Genomic DNA, 17,512 nt, shown 5'->3' with positions numbered 1-17,512 from the left:
ACAAATTCTATTGCAAGGATATTTGTTTTTAAAATGTTCACTTCTCAAATATCTATGTGAAGGTTATCCTGTAATTTCAGAAAGAGTTTTAAAAACTGAATGGGCAATGTTGTTAAACAAACAACAAAGGAATTCCTCCCTTCTTTCTGCTTTTGTATGTTAGAATAAGTAGAATGAATATTGGTCTTTACATTTATAGCCTTTAACAGAACTGTAATTAAATTAACCCCCAAGGATCCTGTTAGTGTGAATTGAAAGTACAAATATATATAGCTTTAATTGTGGCTTAATTTAATTCCAACAGGGCTTATTTTTAATTTCAAAATATTATTATTATCTATTTTTAAGAGAACTAACCAATACCTTCTAAAACCCCAAGGAATATAAACTATTTGATGCTTGTGTGTTTGATTGTGATACATGTTATTTAAAAAATATCTATTTTTTTTGTTCTTTTTTAGTAAATTTTTGAAAAGTTAAAACAAAAAGCAAATATTGATTCTATATTTTGAGGGAGGTTTTTATTCTCTTTTTCTCCTCCTCCTTATTTTTGGGGGACATGGATCCATTCCAAATCTCCAAGACCTTAAGCAGGATTTCTTTTGTGAATACTGTCTTTTTTCAGAGGACTCTGTAGAGTAACTCTGATGACAAACTGAGAAAACAGAATATTCTGCCATTTAGCAGAGATTTCAAGGGTATTACAATTGATAGTTTGCCTATGGATTTATATAAAAGAATTTTAGAGAATCTTTTATAAAATCTCAAATCATATGGGCATATGGAGGAACAGTGTCAACTCACAGAAGAAATGGCAAGTGAACAAGTATTACTAATGCTCATTGTAAACAGTAATACCTATGATTCAGACAACTTAAAAAACGCTGAAAAATTTTAAAAAGTGTTTTCTTTGTTTCGTGAAGTCAGTATATATGTAACATATGCATATATATATAGCATACATGTAACATGTATGTGTATAAACTTTTATCATAGTTCAATAATAGTCAGATTACCAACACACACCCCCCCACCTCCCCGCCGAATGCTTTCTACTGCCATAAAAGAATGGATTTGACTAGAATTGGATTTGGTAGGTAGGAACAACTAATGTTTGTTTCCCAATTTAGAACATTTATGATATTATTTACCTAAGAGTTAGTCTTTTTAAAATATGAAATACTGATGAAATTAAACAGCAACAAAGATAATAAGAGTATCTAAATAAAAAAATGGAACATAATAAAGATTATATAAGAAATGATGAATCTCCATTCCATGCAGTTTACTTTATTTATAATATATATTAAAAGATATTAACACTGATATTCAAAACTGCTTTATTGCCTGCCTTTTTTCCTTATGAATCTCTATTCTCTTCTGCATATTAAAAAGGCTTAATTTCTCTATTTGATTTCTTTTTTTTTTTTGATAATGGAGAGTTAAAGCAATACAGTGATTTTGCTACAATCCTGTAGCATATTCCGACACATGTTCAAACATGAGTTCATTTTTTAAAAAAGGTCAATCTAGAGCATCCAGGAGTAGATAATTATTATAAATACATTGCATGACATTAATATATGGTGTTTTATTTGTGAATATGTACATGTTGACGGAGATATTTTATATCAAGGAGTAGCCTAAAGTATAGAAGTTTGAGAGGTAGTTATTATTCATATTAATAATACAAAAACATTCTTTTGGGCAAAATGCTATATTTATATTAGTATTAAATGTCTAGGAATTTATGTGATATCAATTTTAATTTGGGGGTTCAATTTTCTTTCCTTCCTGTAGTTTTTGTTGCTATTACTCAGAGGAATTTGTGAAGGAATGTTCCTTCTGGGGTACATTCTATCTATAGTCTCTACCTATCTAGCCAATTTATTTGCAAGCCTTTCTATAAATTAATTGTAGAAAATTGCAATATCTTGGAAATCTTCTTGGATTTCTTCTGACATCATAAGGAACTCATAAACCAACAAAGCTCAGAAATCTTTTGCTCTCACTATAATCAGAGAATCTCAATTTCCTATTGATATTATCCTCTTGAGATCTTTCATTTCTTTATATTTTGATCTTCCCTGTCACCATAGTAGGTTTCTATGATCAAGAATCTTTTTTGTTTCTTGCTAATTTCCTTTTTTTTTTCTCTTTTTTGCCTATTTCATGGCTTTTAAAGCTGAGCTTTGTTCTTGGAGCTCAAGGAATGCTTTCCCAAGCTTTTTGTGTGAGAAAGAGTTTTAAAAACTTAAAGGGCAATGTTGTTAAACAAATAACAAAGGAATTCCTCCCTTCTTTCTGCTTTTGTATGTTAGAATAAGTAGAATGAATATTGGTATTTACATTTATAGCCTTTAACAGAGCTGTAATTAAATTAACCCCCAAGGATCCAGTTAGTGTGAATTGAATGTATAAATATATTTAGCTTTTTTCTGGCTTAATTTAATTTTGAGATTTGAAGTGTTTTGAGCTCTATTTTTGAGCATAGGAGCTCAGGTATTTGGTGAAATAATTCTGGATTTTATTGTGTGACAGCAGTCACTTATTTTTTCTTCACACTTCCTCATTGCCTACATATAGTAGCCTCTTTACAGTCTATTATATACCTTTCCATTAGCTCTTAGGTGACATTCATTCATATATATATATACACTCATTGAATATTATTCAGTTTTTTTCCTTACCTTGTCATCTACAGTTCTACTTTGTTTTTCTTACAAAAACAACAACAACAACAACAACAAAAAAAAAAAAAGGAAAGTTGTTTTTTTTTTTTTTTTTTGAATATTTGTCTTCTTAAGGAAAAATCCACATTGCAAAATGATGTAAATTCAATGAGAGTATTTATTTTGGAATTACACATTTTCAGGGTATATTTTTCTATATTCTTTGCTCCTTGTATGTTACTTAGTGATACACTATAATGCCATGAAGCATTAGGAAATTTCTTGTAACCAAATGACCCTTTTATTAGACTTAAACCACATTTACAGCTCAATAGAGATTACTGATATCCCAATAAGGAATCTCTATTCATGATAGCTTTATATCTTTACAATCCAACTTAAATGAAATTAACTTCCCCAAGGTCCCTGTCCCTGATTTATGCTACTTCCTTAAAAAAGCTATCAAAATAGCAATATGATAGCAAAATATAATAGAAGAATGACATGAACAATGATTCTTGTGAGCAAATCTACTTTATGGCTCCCATTGACCAAGTTTCCATTAAAGTAATTGTCCATTTCTCCCTGCACTCTTTTAATTTCTCTGTCTTTTAATAGAAAAAAGAGAAGGCATCTGTCATGAAGAAGAACAATGCTTATGCTGTGGCTGTGGCCAATTATGCTCCAAATATTACCAAGGACCCTGTTCTTTCCACCATCTCCAAGAGTGCTACTACAGCAGAAACCAACAAGAAACCAGAAGGAAAACCAGCAGAAGCAAAGAAAACATTCAACAGTGTTAGCAAGATTGACAGAATGTCTAGAATAGTTTTCCCAGTCTTATTTGGTACTTTTAATTTAGTGTACTGGGCAACATATTTAAATAGGGAGCCTGTGCTTTTAGGGTTTGCTCCATCAACCTAAATGTAAAACTCCCATTTGGTATCGTTCCTGCAAAATGAAAATCTGCTAGGTTGTTTTGCTATGTACAGTCCGACTAATAACTGCTAATTTGTGAACCAATATGTACAGATTGTATATAGAAATCTCTCTTATCAGTAAGTCTCCAAAGGAGGCCCACATTTGCTAATTCATGGGATCTGTAAGCAGATAGCACCCATGCCAACTGAGCCATTGCTTTTACAAAGGTGTACCGAGGGAAGTTGGTTTGAAGTCAATTTCAGGTATGCTGAATATGACCTCTATTTATTGTAGAAATGAAAATGGGAGTCCTATACAACACTTCTGGAACACTTTTGTTTTAGTTAGATGTTAGGATTTTTCTCTACTCATGTCTAATTTTACAATAATGGATTATAAAACCTTTTTTTTTTTTATAGCAGAGTTTGTTCTCTGCAAACTTAACACTTTCCCTGAGTGCTCAGAATCCCTGCTGATGTATTTGGGAGTTTGGTGCACATAGGAAGAATGCTAGGAAGCAAGATTCAGCCTCTAATTATTCTGTACAGTTTGTTTATCCATGTACATATTGCAGTATGATGAACTCAAACTTTAGATGATTCATAATCTGACAGGATGTTAATTATCCTTAGCATTAAATAATTGTTGGAATGACAAGAGTCATTATTTTCTTACCTTTTAAACCTTATTGGAAAGTTGTCAATGAAGCAGTCATCGAAATCTTGCAAATTATTTTTGTCAGCCCCATGCAATTTAAGATCTTAGTGTCTCCATTTCACAAAAGAAAGTGTCTTACCCTTTCAAGTGTGTATTGTTTTGAGATTGATCATCCAAATTGCCTTGGTTTGGAGACAGGAAAAATTCATTTCAAACTGAAGGCTGTTGAACAATGCTGACATTCCCACTCCTCAGAAATTGATCAGAGCATTTGTGTCATGGGAAAAATATATATATACATATATGCACATATATGTATATATATGTAAACTGTAAGATATGCTTTGTTCCTGTTTACTAATACAGATATTTCTGCCTTAAGGTTTCTCTCTTCACCATTTTGAGGAAGCCATTAATTCAAATGGAAGAGGCAGTTAAAGTGACACTTTTTCTCTGTCCTAAAAGCAGCTCTCTCAGATAAGATTTAATGTAAATCTGCTTTTGTAAATTGCAACTTTACATTTTGCTGACATAACTTTACAATGGCTTTGTATACCAGTCAAGGTTTTGGTAAGAGTTGAACATTTTTTTACTTAAACTTTAAAGCATTACTGGCAATTAATGACTATTTCACACACACATACACACAACACACAAGTAGCAAGATTAGAAGCCGTTTTCAATTTTATATCAATGTTGAATAAGAATGATAATTTTTTTTTCTTTGAATGTTTTGAAAATCGTTTACGCCCTGAGACAGCTTTTAAAGAAAAAAAAAAAAAAAAACAATGATTGTGTATGACCCCCTTGCTTCCAGACTTCTGGATGATCTAAAAGTCCTTCTGATTCACACATATATTAGCAGTTATTAGTTGACCTTTACCAAGAGATCACCTTTACGATGATATCTTTGTAGAAATGTGTAGTTGTACAGTGTCATTTCTTGCAGTTTTGTATAGTATTTGAGTCTAGTGCATAAAATAGGTGTGTTCAAAATTCAATAAAAGAAATATCTTCTGATGTGGAAAAAAAAGCAAAAAAAAACAAACAAACAAACAATGTTGCTTTCATTTGCCTTTTTTACTTTATTTCTTCTAGTATTTTCTTTTTAAAAATGTTATTCTCTTCTGTGCTCTGTATGACTATATTGAAATCAAGGTCATAAATTCATTTTAATAATAGAATTCATGGTGAAGCAGACTTAATAGTCAATAGTCCCACTGGTCACAATATAATCGATATGACAGTAAAGAAACCAAAGGATCATATATGATTATCTAATCCCCTTCTAATGATGCCTTCTTTATATATATAAAAAAAAGAACTTTTAAACATGCACTTTATTCAAACATTTAAGTAAAAAGGAACATTTTCATACATATATGTGTATACATTGCAGATCTCCCATGTAATTCAGATATGTTTTTCAATGATATGATAAAGTATGTAAGGTTTGAAGGCAAACAATAAAAAGGGGTGTTTTGTTTTTTCATCATATATATATATATCATACGTTTAAAATGTTTCTGTTTGTAAATTCTAAGGTATGTCCTTAACGTCAAACTTACCCAGGTATAAATTATAAATTTATAAATATGTATTTATGTAAAAAAGCTTGTAAATAATTGATTCTTTAAATCAACCACCACCACACACACTCTCTCTGCTTTTGGCAAAGGGCTGTCCTTGCATGATTTATTGCTGGCATCAGTCCTATGTGTAAGTTGGAGCAGATTCCTTAGAATCATTATTTTCTGTGGTCTCAATGATTGAAGATCTTCTGTCCTAATTATATGTTCACATAATTTATTTCAGAATGCTCTGTTACTGCTCTGACTTTGTTGCATGTGTTTCTGTGCATATCCCTAAATAGAATCCTTTAGGAGTCTGAATAGATGTGGAGGAATGAAGCAATTTTGTTGGGTAGAAGTAGAAAACTCCATGGAGAACAAGGATCACAAATTATAAAGGCATGAGCCTGAACATTTTGCTCAATCAATAGAAAAATAACTCAAAATAGATACTAATGAAATCAATAGTTTACTCCAAGGTAAAAAGAAAAACAAAACAAAATTTGTAGGAAATTAAGTTAAAGACCCTAAGCATCTCGCTTGGCATAATACCAGTTTCATGTATGTGTATATGTGAGATTTGAAGATATGAACGCAAGAGATGAAGATATATATAATTATATTATCTGGCAGGCTTTGAAATTAATTCATAAAATTTACATTAAAGTTAACAGAAATTAATATGCATCTCATCCCTTTAGATAAGATGCTAAAATAAAATGATCAATGAAATATGCAAAACTAGCTTAATACTGGAGACAGTTTTATATTTTTATGCTCTCTATTTCATATTGATTTAAACATAAAATGACAAGGAACATAAATTCATTCATAAATACATTAAAATCAGTAATTTTGAATTGTCAGTCTTAATAACTTTTTCAAGGGAACTTAAGATCATACTCCTCTTCAATTTCTCTGTATTTCTAGCATGTCTCAGGATCACACTAACAAGCATCTTGAATTATCTCTTCAGCTTTATAAAAATATCAAAATTCCCATAAAAATCCATTGCTCATATGGTTAAACATCATTAGGTCTTATATTTATTATGTGTAATTTGGAAAGCTTCAAAAGCCACGAGAGAATTCACAATCTACATTTGAATTTAATGTGTTATGGAGAAGGGGTAAAGACTAGGTTTTTTTATTCTATGAATTATTGCCATATATAATACAAGATGATAATAATTGGCTCCCTTGACATGACTTTACTATTTTCAAAGAAGAAGGGGAAAAGAGGAGAGAGAATGAAAATAAATATGCTAGCTTTCTGCATATTACCAATTTCCTTAAGTTTCTTCATTCATTTACTCATACATTCATCTCACATTTATAGAGTACCCAATAGGAGTAAGGAATCATATAGGAAAAGAGCCACCAGGAAGCTCTATTGTCTTTGTACTCAATGGCTTTTTTCCCCAAATGGAAAAGCACTTTGACAATGTCAGTTACACATGACTGAATTACCATAGTTAATTTGGAATAGTCAACTTTCTTAACATCCATATTAACAAGTATTTACAATGACCACTAGAGTTACTAAAAAAATAAAGTATATAAAATAAGGTAATTTATTTTGTTTCCAGTAATTTAACTAGCATTTAATATACCACAAATCTGTTTTTGTGACTCTTCTGCTTGATTTGTCTGAGTAGAAAGGTGAATAATTTTAGGGAATAATCAACTAGCCTAATACTATCCAGTTCTGACCTTGATTTTCTATTAAGTGAGCGCCTTTCACTTAGGATCTATTTTGAACCAGGGTATTAAACCCAAAGGCACAGAATTCAGACCCTTTAAGACACTCTTTCTGGCTTAGAATTTGTAGTGACAGTACACATCCCCAGATATGCTATTTCATGCTTTGCTTTAAATTATGATGTAACATTTATTTATCTCATTTGGTTTGGGTTTAATACTTTGTTAAAAAATGAAAAAGCTTTTCAGAGAATTTTATTTTTTTAAGAAGGAATTCCTATTTTGTGTAAAATAGAAATACATTTATTTAAATATAGACCATATAATAATAAATGATCTAATGTCAATACATAATCAAAATTGGAAAGAAAAAAAGTTATTTCATATGCTTTTCCTTATAATACTTCTCTTCTTAAAGAATTATTAGCTAATATTCTAAAGTTTGAATCCATATATTAACATATGAAGATCCTAGAAAATAAGTGGATAACATGAGCCATTAGAAATTCATATGAAATTGTGAAACCAAAAATGTTACTTTAAACAAGGATCTAATTCACATGATGGTTTTAGTTCAACAAATAATTAGCTTTGGAAATGATATAACTTTAGAAAGAGAAACAATGAATGAAAATATCCATCGTTATTGTCTTCAATAGACTCTAGAAAGCCTTAGGGAATTAGTCATAATACCCAAATCCATCATATCCAACTGGAATATGTTTTTTCCTCATACATTTAAATTTCTAATTACAATAAGTCAACAGGATAACATAATTGCCTCCTAAAGAATGCCAGAGATCATTTTGAAAAATATTCCCTTATGAAATTCTTAAAAGTGTGTAGAAACTGAGTATCCAACTCATTGTCAAATGCTCATGGAAAGGCTAATATAATTGCTTGGTTTGAGATCCAATAGGGTTTTTCTCCTCATCGAGTTGTATTTATGGTTGTCAATCAGGAATTTCTATTTAATGCATGCCTAAAGCCACCTAGTATCTAGTTTACGCAAACTGAGGAAATTGCTGAGTTTTCACTAGCTCTCATATTAATATATTTTAAATATTGCAACTTAATATTAACACAGCTATCTGCAACCTCAGAGTATCTAAAAAGACAACATTGTTCTCCTGTGAAACAAAGTCTACTTCTTGGAACATAGAAATGAAAAAAAAAAAAAAAAAGAATCCCATTTAAGTGGAAGTTTTGCATAGGTTATGGTTTTTGTTTCTCATTCTGTGTTGCCATTTAATTTTGTCATTTCCAAGTTGGTAACAACATTCAGGAGGTTATTTTAAATATAAACTTTATTAACTATTTCACATTTAAGTTGTTTTTCATTCAGACACAAAGTTGTCAACAATTTATTTGTTATACTTCCTCTATGTTTACTTATCATGTTCAAAAGACAATCGTGAATTGAATCTGAGGCCCCAGATGAATTCCAGTACTGTACTTTTACATTTATAAGAGACTTAAGGAAGAAAAGCAAAAGAATTGTACTGCCATTATTGGTGTGAAGAACCCCCACTCTCACTCTCTTTGGTTCATTTCTTGAGTTCAACTTGATATTTCAACCTCTTATCTCTCTCAGTAAAAAGGATTTTTGTGAAATCTAATTTTCTGGTTTAGCTCTACTATGGCATACTGGGCAGAGGGGTAATGAAGACTAGTGTTCAGATCCTATCTCTAACAAATACTATCCTTTTGGTCACCAGGTTCTTAGCAACTACCATTTGTATTTGTGATCCTAAGATGCACAGTAGATGAATTACTGATCTGCATTAGTGAAGGGAGTTTCTACACTTGAAGTTCCCCAGACAGATGACAGGACACATTCTTACTAACCTCTCACTGCTCCAATGAAAATGATGTATTAATAATAATTCTGCTCCTATGGAAAAAAAAATTAAGCATTGATCCCACTAGAAAGCAAAGTTTGCAAAAACATCTTGTTCTTTTTCTAAAGGAAATAAATAACTCTTTAAGAGTTTGTGAAACAGATCTCTTTGGGGTGTAGAACTGCATTACTTTGGTTATTTTCTGTAGCATCTATCATAAGGACTGTGATATAATAGGTGCTTATTATCTTTGACTGGTTTGGGCCAATAGTTTTGTGGGGATAAACTAAGATTAAAACTCCTCAATGAAACTGAAGGTTTGTGGCAAAGTGAAGCCCAAAGGTAATAGCATGAGCTTGAAATCTTGCAGCCAAATGCTTGATCGCTGGGAATTATGGCTGCCTATGTCTCAACTTACATTGAGATTTAATTGACTTTATTAAGATAGGAAAATTGGTTGGACCTTCCTTTTAACAATGTTGGGAATAAATACAATTTAGTTTGAGAAGAATCTCAGGTAAGCAGTCCTAGTCTCCTTTGAATGTGACAACTTTATTGTCTATTGGGGGTGTCGATAAACATCTTTAGAAAATGCTTTGATGAGTCACTTAATTAACAGGGAAAGGGGAAGAAAAGAGAAAGCAGAGGGACTTATATTTCTTCTCACCAATTAACAGCAAAGGCCACATGAAGAGTCATTGCATGAAACGTGCACATACACTGACCTTTGAATAGTGACATTGCACAGAAACTTCCGGGTGCTTCTCTGGTAAGTTTCATAGCTATTAGGATATAACTAAGGGGTTATAGTATTCTTTCATTTGTGACCTTGTTTTCATTGGAAAATTTATAGCCTTTTTTTTAAGTGTACGAAAATTAAGTTAAACTTTGTTTGAATGTGCCGCTTTTTGCTTGCTGTTGACAAATAATTATTGATTACCTGCACATATCGCTTAACATTATCTTTTTGTACTTCTTATTAAAAATTAATTTCAATATATTGGATTTCGGAAGTATTTCTTAACAATTTAGTGATAAATATTTCGTCAATAAGAATGACAATTTGGTGTCAATGCAAGTTTAGTTATGGCATGTGCCCCAAATACTTTATAATAAGTTTTAGTTCTTATTCTCTTTAAACTGTGTTTAATTGGGCAGTTATGGCTGGGAGAGAATAAGTGGTGAAGAAGTTGATTTTTGTAAAAAAATGTTCATAATATTCCTACTTATAAAGTAATGAAAAACTGCCTCATTACTTTTATTCTTTATTTTTAAAAAATGATACCATAGACCAGAAAATTAGTTACTTTTCCGGAATTTTCATCCCCCAAAAGTATCAGATTTATATGACAGGATTGCAATAAAATGATTAAGCATGCCTATTTCTCCAATATTAGTCTCAAGCCTTTATTGCTTTTGAACATTTCTTTCCATTAGGTTTGTCATCTTGATTTAATGGAATTCTATTTAAATGTAAGTCTATTTGTATTATTTTAAGTATTCCTATTTAAACTAATGATGTATCAAAACATAATTATCCTAAAATAATTCCCCCAACACATAAAATTCTATTAATAAGATTCTGTTAATAGACCTTGTCATCATAACTCTAATTATCATTGGAGATACATCTGTTTGTTACATCAATCTATTTATCTTTAAACATCAGTATAAACATGAAACAGTCCTAAATCATATGGCATTTAACATTGTTGATTTAAAAAAATAACAGTACTGTAATATATCCTTTTTCACACAGTATTAATATTAAAACTGGTGCTCTTGTACTCAACCTTATACTAAGGAAAATTTTTGTGTTTGCTTTTATTTGATACCTTATACTAAGAAAGTTAAGTTAAATTGAAGCATTATGGATTTTCTCTATTGTTTTTAGTGGGTAAGTCCTACCCTTTCATCTAAGGTACTTAGTGGTCAAGTTGTTTATTCTGGCTTATAAAGCTAATTATGCTAGAGAAGGTATATAAACTCAAAAAGTCTACTGCCATCAATTCTCCCAAGCTGCCTTTACTTATGTTATTGAAGAGAAGTCACAATCTCTCTGGGAGTTCCCTATATCTAAGATATTGGAGTCAGAATCTTTGACTTGAATTTTGAATCTTTCCTGAAATATTTATTATGTCTATGCTTCTGGACAAATTATTAGTTTTCTTGGGCCTCAATTTCTTTATCTGTCAAATAGAGCTATTATGCTTTTCTCATAGGATGATTTCAAGGTGTCAAATGAGAAAATATAGATAGTTCAATTCCTTCTGCAAAAATCAGAAATCCAGCTGGTTTTCATGATGTTGATTTAATTTAAAACCATAATTTTGTACATACTATTGTGTTGTAGGTAGTTGATCTCATTTTCTGAGAACATAAGAGAAAATACCAGAGGAGTTAAGACTCTGAACATACCCACTAAGTCCTAAAGCAAAGGGTCCTTTGTGTATTGCATCAGTCTCTTTGCACTTAATTTTGTTGTGTTAGAGGAAATGTAGCATAGAAGAGAAAGCATTTGATCTTGAGTCAAAAACCTGGCTATAATCTCAAACCTGGCTCATCCCAATCACATGACCATAAGCAAATTACTATCTCCAAAACTCATTTTTTTCACCTGTAAAAGGATCTAATAATAATCAGTCTACCATCATTGTATTATAAAGCAAGATCACGGTTTTGGTTTCAGAAGCTTTGGTTCAGAAGAATCCTGTTCTACTTACTACTTGTGTGACTAGACAAATTATTTAACCTCTATCATCCCCCATTTCTACATAGTGAAATGAGGAAAGGTCAGACAAGACCTTTAAGGTTCCTTTCAATTTATTTTCAGAGTATAGTTCTAAATTGTTGATTTGTAACTGCTTTTTAAATCTTAAAACATTATATAATGTGAATCGTTAGATCACTAAATAGAACTTTGCTCAAACTGATCCTAATTAAATCAGCCATAGGAAGATTCTGCCATTTGAATTCAAAGGATAGGATCTCAAAGACAGACATGAGAAAATGAAACAAAATTTCTCACTCACATTCTTGCATTAGAATGAGGGGCAGCTAAGTGGTATAATGGATAGAGCTGGGTTTACCATCAGGCAGACTCATCTTCATGAGTTCCAATATGGCTCCACTTACTAGCTATATGACTCTGAACAAGTCAGTAAATTCTATTTGTCTCAGTTTCTTCGTCGGAAAAAATGAGATGGAGAAGGAAATGGCAAACCACTCCAGTGTCTCTGCCAAGAAAACCCCAAAGGAGATCAGGAAGCATTAGATATGACAAAATGAGGTCTTCACAAAGGAAACAAATTACCCTGTAAAGCTACTATGGGAAGATTAAACTGAATATTATTGTTCCTAAAATTCAAAGTCAAGGAAGATTCTCATGTAAAAGAACACTCTCTTAAGCTTGTTGGAAATTATCCATCATCATTATATGTGAAATACACGAGTATGCATTTAATTTTAAATCAATATATTGTAAATTTTACTCTCTAGGGAGCAAGATAATGTGGATATCTGCTTAAGTTATCATGGGAACATTTAGAAATTGAGCACACTTTGAATCCTGAGTTAGACATTTATTAGGCTCAGAATATGATTATCATTTTGCTTCTCCATATAAACGAGATTGTAAGACATTATGGGTGGCAGCTCAGGAAATCAACAGAAACCTTTAGCTCCTGAAGCACTTTTTCATATAAGTCCAAAGATTCCTTTCCTTTGTTTCAAGTTTTTGTAATGTCTCCAACATTATAAAATATTCCAGGATCCTTGCTACATGTTTTTATTTATGTATCACTGTTATTTCTGTTCTTGTCCCTGATTTAAATCTCTTTATCCCTGTCTCAAGAGCTACCTTTATAACATGAATATTAGACTCAATAACCTCTGACTTCCTTCTTAAATCTATGAGTACATATCCAGTGTTCAACATTGAGAGCAAGTATGAGGACTAGTTTGTTGTGATTCTAACAATGGATGAGCTTCCTTTGAGTAAACTAAGAGAAAAAGATTTAGCCTAATCAATCACAAAGAATGGATTTCCTTGATTTGGGGACATTAACACCTTCTCTAACCATTTAGGAGTTAATTATAAGTAAAATAGCTAAAGCCCTAGTATAGAATTCAGAGACATAGATAGGGAAGCCATTGTTCAACCACATGGGTCATGTATAGAAGGGAGAAAATAAATTTATTAAGAGATTAATTATTCTACCAAATCTGAGAGAATTTTCTATTCCTTTCTAACTCAGGATATAATGTATGTTTATATCTTATTTATCCTCAAAATCTAAATGTATAATTTTAAAGGACATATATGTTGTGTGGATAAATAAGTGTACATACATATATGTGTGTGCAAATGTATATTTGAGAGTATTAGGTATATAATCACCAATCTATATTTACTATTGTTATTTAATTCATTGTTTATATTCATAGAGACATATGTAATCTGTGACCAGTGGTCTTCCCAGGCTCTGGGATCACACAAAATGCTTCTATCCACAATTTTCTTTCATCAGTTCTTTGTTCTTGTCTGGAGTTGATCCAGGAAAACCACAAAATGAAGTTCTAATCTAGCTGTCTCCAAATTTGGGTTCTATAGAAACATACAGGGTAATACAATGAATTTCTTTTATTAAGTTTTACCCCACAAAAAATGATGATAAAGTTAATACAGATAGGGTTCCTTAAATAGATATAGAAATATAAAACTCTCAAAAAAAGCATGAGGATCTTTCAGGAGTAAACCTTTGCTAATTCAGCTGGTTGTTTAGTCCAATCAACGCACCCTATTCATTCTGCAAATTCCTCCTAGACCCTTAGCATCCCACTGTGGTTTGAGTTCTCCCTAGAAAACAAACCAAAAATACTTGTGCATTGGGGAATAAGCATTCTACAATAGAACTACATTCCCTGATAACATTTTTGCTTTGTTCTTCAAGGAATAAAAAAGTTTTCTTTCTACAAGCAGCTTTATGCATTATGAAAAGTCTTTGTCTCTCTACATCCAGTCCCCAAACTTTTGAACATGTTTTGCTCACAAAACGGTACTGAAATCTACTTGAACTCTGCTCTTTGGTCAAATAGACAGCATCATGTCCAGAGTACTCCCAAATGCTTTTAGAAAAAAAAATCCTGGTGCCCAATAAGGAGCCATGTTTTGAAACAAGAAGGTATAAATTCAAGTTTTCTCTACTCAGAATTAATGCAAATGCATGCTACTCACTGGTGTCTTTGCCCCAATGTATCCATTTCAATTTCCTCTAAGGAGAGTCACGTTAGTGGTAAAAAATGTATGCGACTCCTAGCCTCCGAGCCTCAAAGAATTCAGACTTAAAGTACTGTTTGTGGATAATTTTTCCTTGACAGGCTAAGGTGAATATGAAATTCAGGAAGGAAAGTGGTCTTTCAGCTTTCTCCTATATATTATAGAGAAGGAAAGGTCTTCTGAGATTATGGATTTAATGTCACTCACTACTTTCCTGCAGTTTTTAAAACTGTATTTTATATTAACAGGTATTTGTTTTATCTTCATTTTCCCAACAAAGATTCTTATAAAAATACACAGAAAAAAATTTCCACATTGGTAATATCTAAAAAGGAATGTCTCATTCCTAATTTTTCCTTGACAGACTAAGGTGAATATGAAATTCAGGAAGGAAACTGTTTTCTCCTATATATTATAGAGAAGGAAAGGTCTTCTGAGAGAAGTTTCCTCTGAAGACCTATTTAGCCAGTCTCCTGAATACTCCCATGTCTTCAGATAAAAACTCTAGTAGACACGACAAAACTTCAATGAGAGAAGCTTCCCCATTTAAACCAAACAAAGGCTAAAGTCCTGTAATATTAATAAATCATTAGGAGAAATCCCTAAATTGACTATGGATTTAATGTCACCTACCACTTTCTTGTAATTTTTAAAACTATATTTTATATTAACAGATATTTGTTTTATCTTATTTTGCCAACAAAGATTCTTATAAAAATACACAGAAAAAAATTTCCACATTTGTCATATCTGAAATGTCTCATTCTTAATCTTGAGTCAATTGCTTCTCTGACAGGAGGTGAATAGCAGGTTTCATCACGGATCCTGTGGAATTAGTTCTTTGTCATTGCATTAATCAGAGTTTTTAACGCTTTCAAAGTTTTATGTCTTTGCAGCATTAGTATTATTGTTATATAAATTAATGTTCTGGTTCTGCTCATTTCATTCTACATTATTTCATACAAGTCTTTCAGGCTTCTTTGAAATAATCCCTCTCAAGACAAGTAAAATTAATCTGAGTGACAGAATTAGATTCATTATTCTTGTTCTCAGGGGTCAGATCTAGTTGCAATGCATGGAAATTCCAAAGAAACAGATTTGGGCTTGACTTACGGAAACATTTCCTAATCATTAGAACTGTACAAATTTGGAGAGAGCTGCCTTGGGAGGTATTATACTTCCCATCACTGAAAGTTTTCAAGAAAAGAATGTATAGCTTGTTGTGGATATTTTAATGGAGTTATTCTTAATCTTTTTAATGTGTGTATCATGAACTCCTTTCATAACTAGGTGAAATACATGGACTCCCCAAAACAAATGCTCAAATACTTGAAAATCACAAGAAGCCCTTGAAAAGATAATCTCTGAAGTCTACTGCTATTTGAAGTTTCTATCAACTGTGCAACAGAATTGAGGAAATATAGATAGAATTGGAGGGAAGGAAGCCAGAAAGGAAATAAATATTTATTTAATACCTACCAGGTAACAGGTTCTGTGCTAAACATTTAAAAAATATTATCTCATTTTAGCCTTCCCAAAATCCCTGTTAAAATTATTGTTATTGTTATTATTATTATTTTCCATATATTTACAATTAAGAAAATTGAGGCAAAGTTGCTGAGGATGAAACATCTAGTAAGTATCTGATGCATTACTTTAACTCATTGTTCTAACTTCAAACCCAGCATTCTCTCCATTCTTCTACCCTAATAATCTAGAGGAATTTGACGATTCTAGGCTTGTGATTGTGTTTGAGATTTCTTTTTTAGTATCCAATAAGACAAAGTTAAGGAGAGGCAGAGCCAAGTTATTGTAGTAGAGAAGCATTAATGGCAGTCTTCTCAAATTGTCCTCCAAACAACTCTGAAATAATACCTCAAGTTGAATTTTATAGCAGCAAAAATCAACAAAAGTTCAGATGAAATAATTAGGAGGTCAGCAGCATGTGCCTGACTCTTTGGAGTACCGAATAGGCCATGCCTTCAAGTGACTTTATTAGTGACAAGATTAAAGAAGACCAATTGATGGTATTGGATTCAGAATGCTGTTACAATGCTTAAACACAGTTTTGAGGGTTCAGTCTCAGATCAAAAAGGCGCAATAACATTTATGGCCAACATGAGACACAGTTCCTGGTCCTGTTTCTAGTGTAGAAAAGAGTGCTTGTGGTCATTCAAGTGGAGAAGAGATCCTGGTCTCAGTTCTCAGACATCAAGAAGCAATAGCAATTTCACATGCAGGAAAAAAAGGGAAATGGCCTTAATCCCAAAGGCCAAAAAGAATACAAATATTCATAGCTACAAGGGAACTAGATCCCTTTCTAGGTAAAGTCAGAGTGTAAACTAGAAGAGCTATGTCCAAATATCTCCCTCCATTATATACCCTCTTGGAGCACTGAAAACCAACAGTACCCCAGAGCTACCTCTGAAACCAGCAGCAAAATTTGAAACTAGAAACACTGCCTCCTCTATCGCAGAAGTACAACTCAACTTTAACATCAAATCATAAAACACAAAGTAAAATCTGCCAAAGAAAACTCCTTCAAAGCAGAATAGACCAAACAGGGAAAAAATGTTCAAAAATTCATTGAAAAGAACTAATTAAAATTATAATTGAATAAATGGAATGAAAAGTACAAAATTAACATCAGAAAAGAACTCCTTAAAAATAAAATTGACCAAATGAAAAAGGAGCTACAAAAATCTCACTGAAGAAAATCATTCCTTAGAAATTAGAATTCGACAAGTGTAAGCTAATGATTCAATGAGACATAAAGAAATAATAAAACAAAATCAAAAGAATGAAAAAATAGAAGAAAATGGGAAATACTTTCTTGGAAAAACACTTGATAGGAAAATAGGTTAAGAAGCGA

The 17,512-nt window shown here is 31.8% G+C and overlaps 1 protein-coding gene across 2 annotated transcripts in view; it reads left to right on the top strand.

The window, feature by feature from the left end:
* GABRA2 (gamma-aminobutyric acid type A receptor subunit alpha2) overlaps nucleotides 1-10,360 on the top strand; it is a 134,645-nt gene extending 124,285 nt beyond the window's left edge. For both annotated transcript variants that reach the window (XM_051964038.1, XM_051964037.1), the window contains exon 10: nucleotides 3,291-10,360. In XM_051964038.1, the coding sequence (XP_051819998.1) occupies nucleotides 3,291-3,596 (306 nt within the window). In that variant the 3' untranslated portion in view covers nucleotides 3,597-10,360. The remainder of the gene's footprint in view (nucleotides 1-3,290) is intronic.
* Nucleotides 10,361-17,512: the final 7,152 nt, after the last annotated feature.

This window comes from Antechinus flavipes, chromosome 6 (genome assembly GCF_016432865.1).
Source record: "Antechinus flavipes isolate AdamAnt ecotype Samford, QLD, Australia chromosome 6, AdamAnt_v2, whole genome shotgun sequence".
Lineage (NCBI taxonomy): Eukaryota > Metazoa > Chordata > Mammalia > Dasyuromorphia > Dasyuridae > Antechinus > Antechinus flavipes.
Note: the sequence above shows the minus strand (reverse complement) of the source record. Positions and strands in the feature narration are given on the sequence as shown.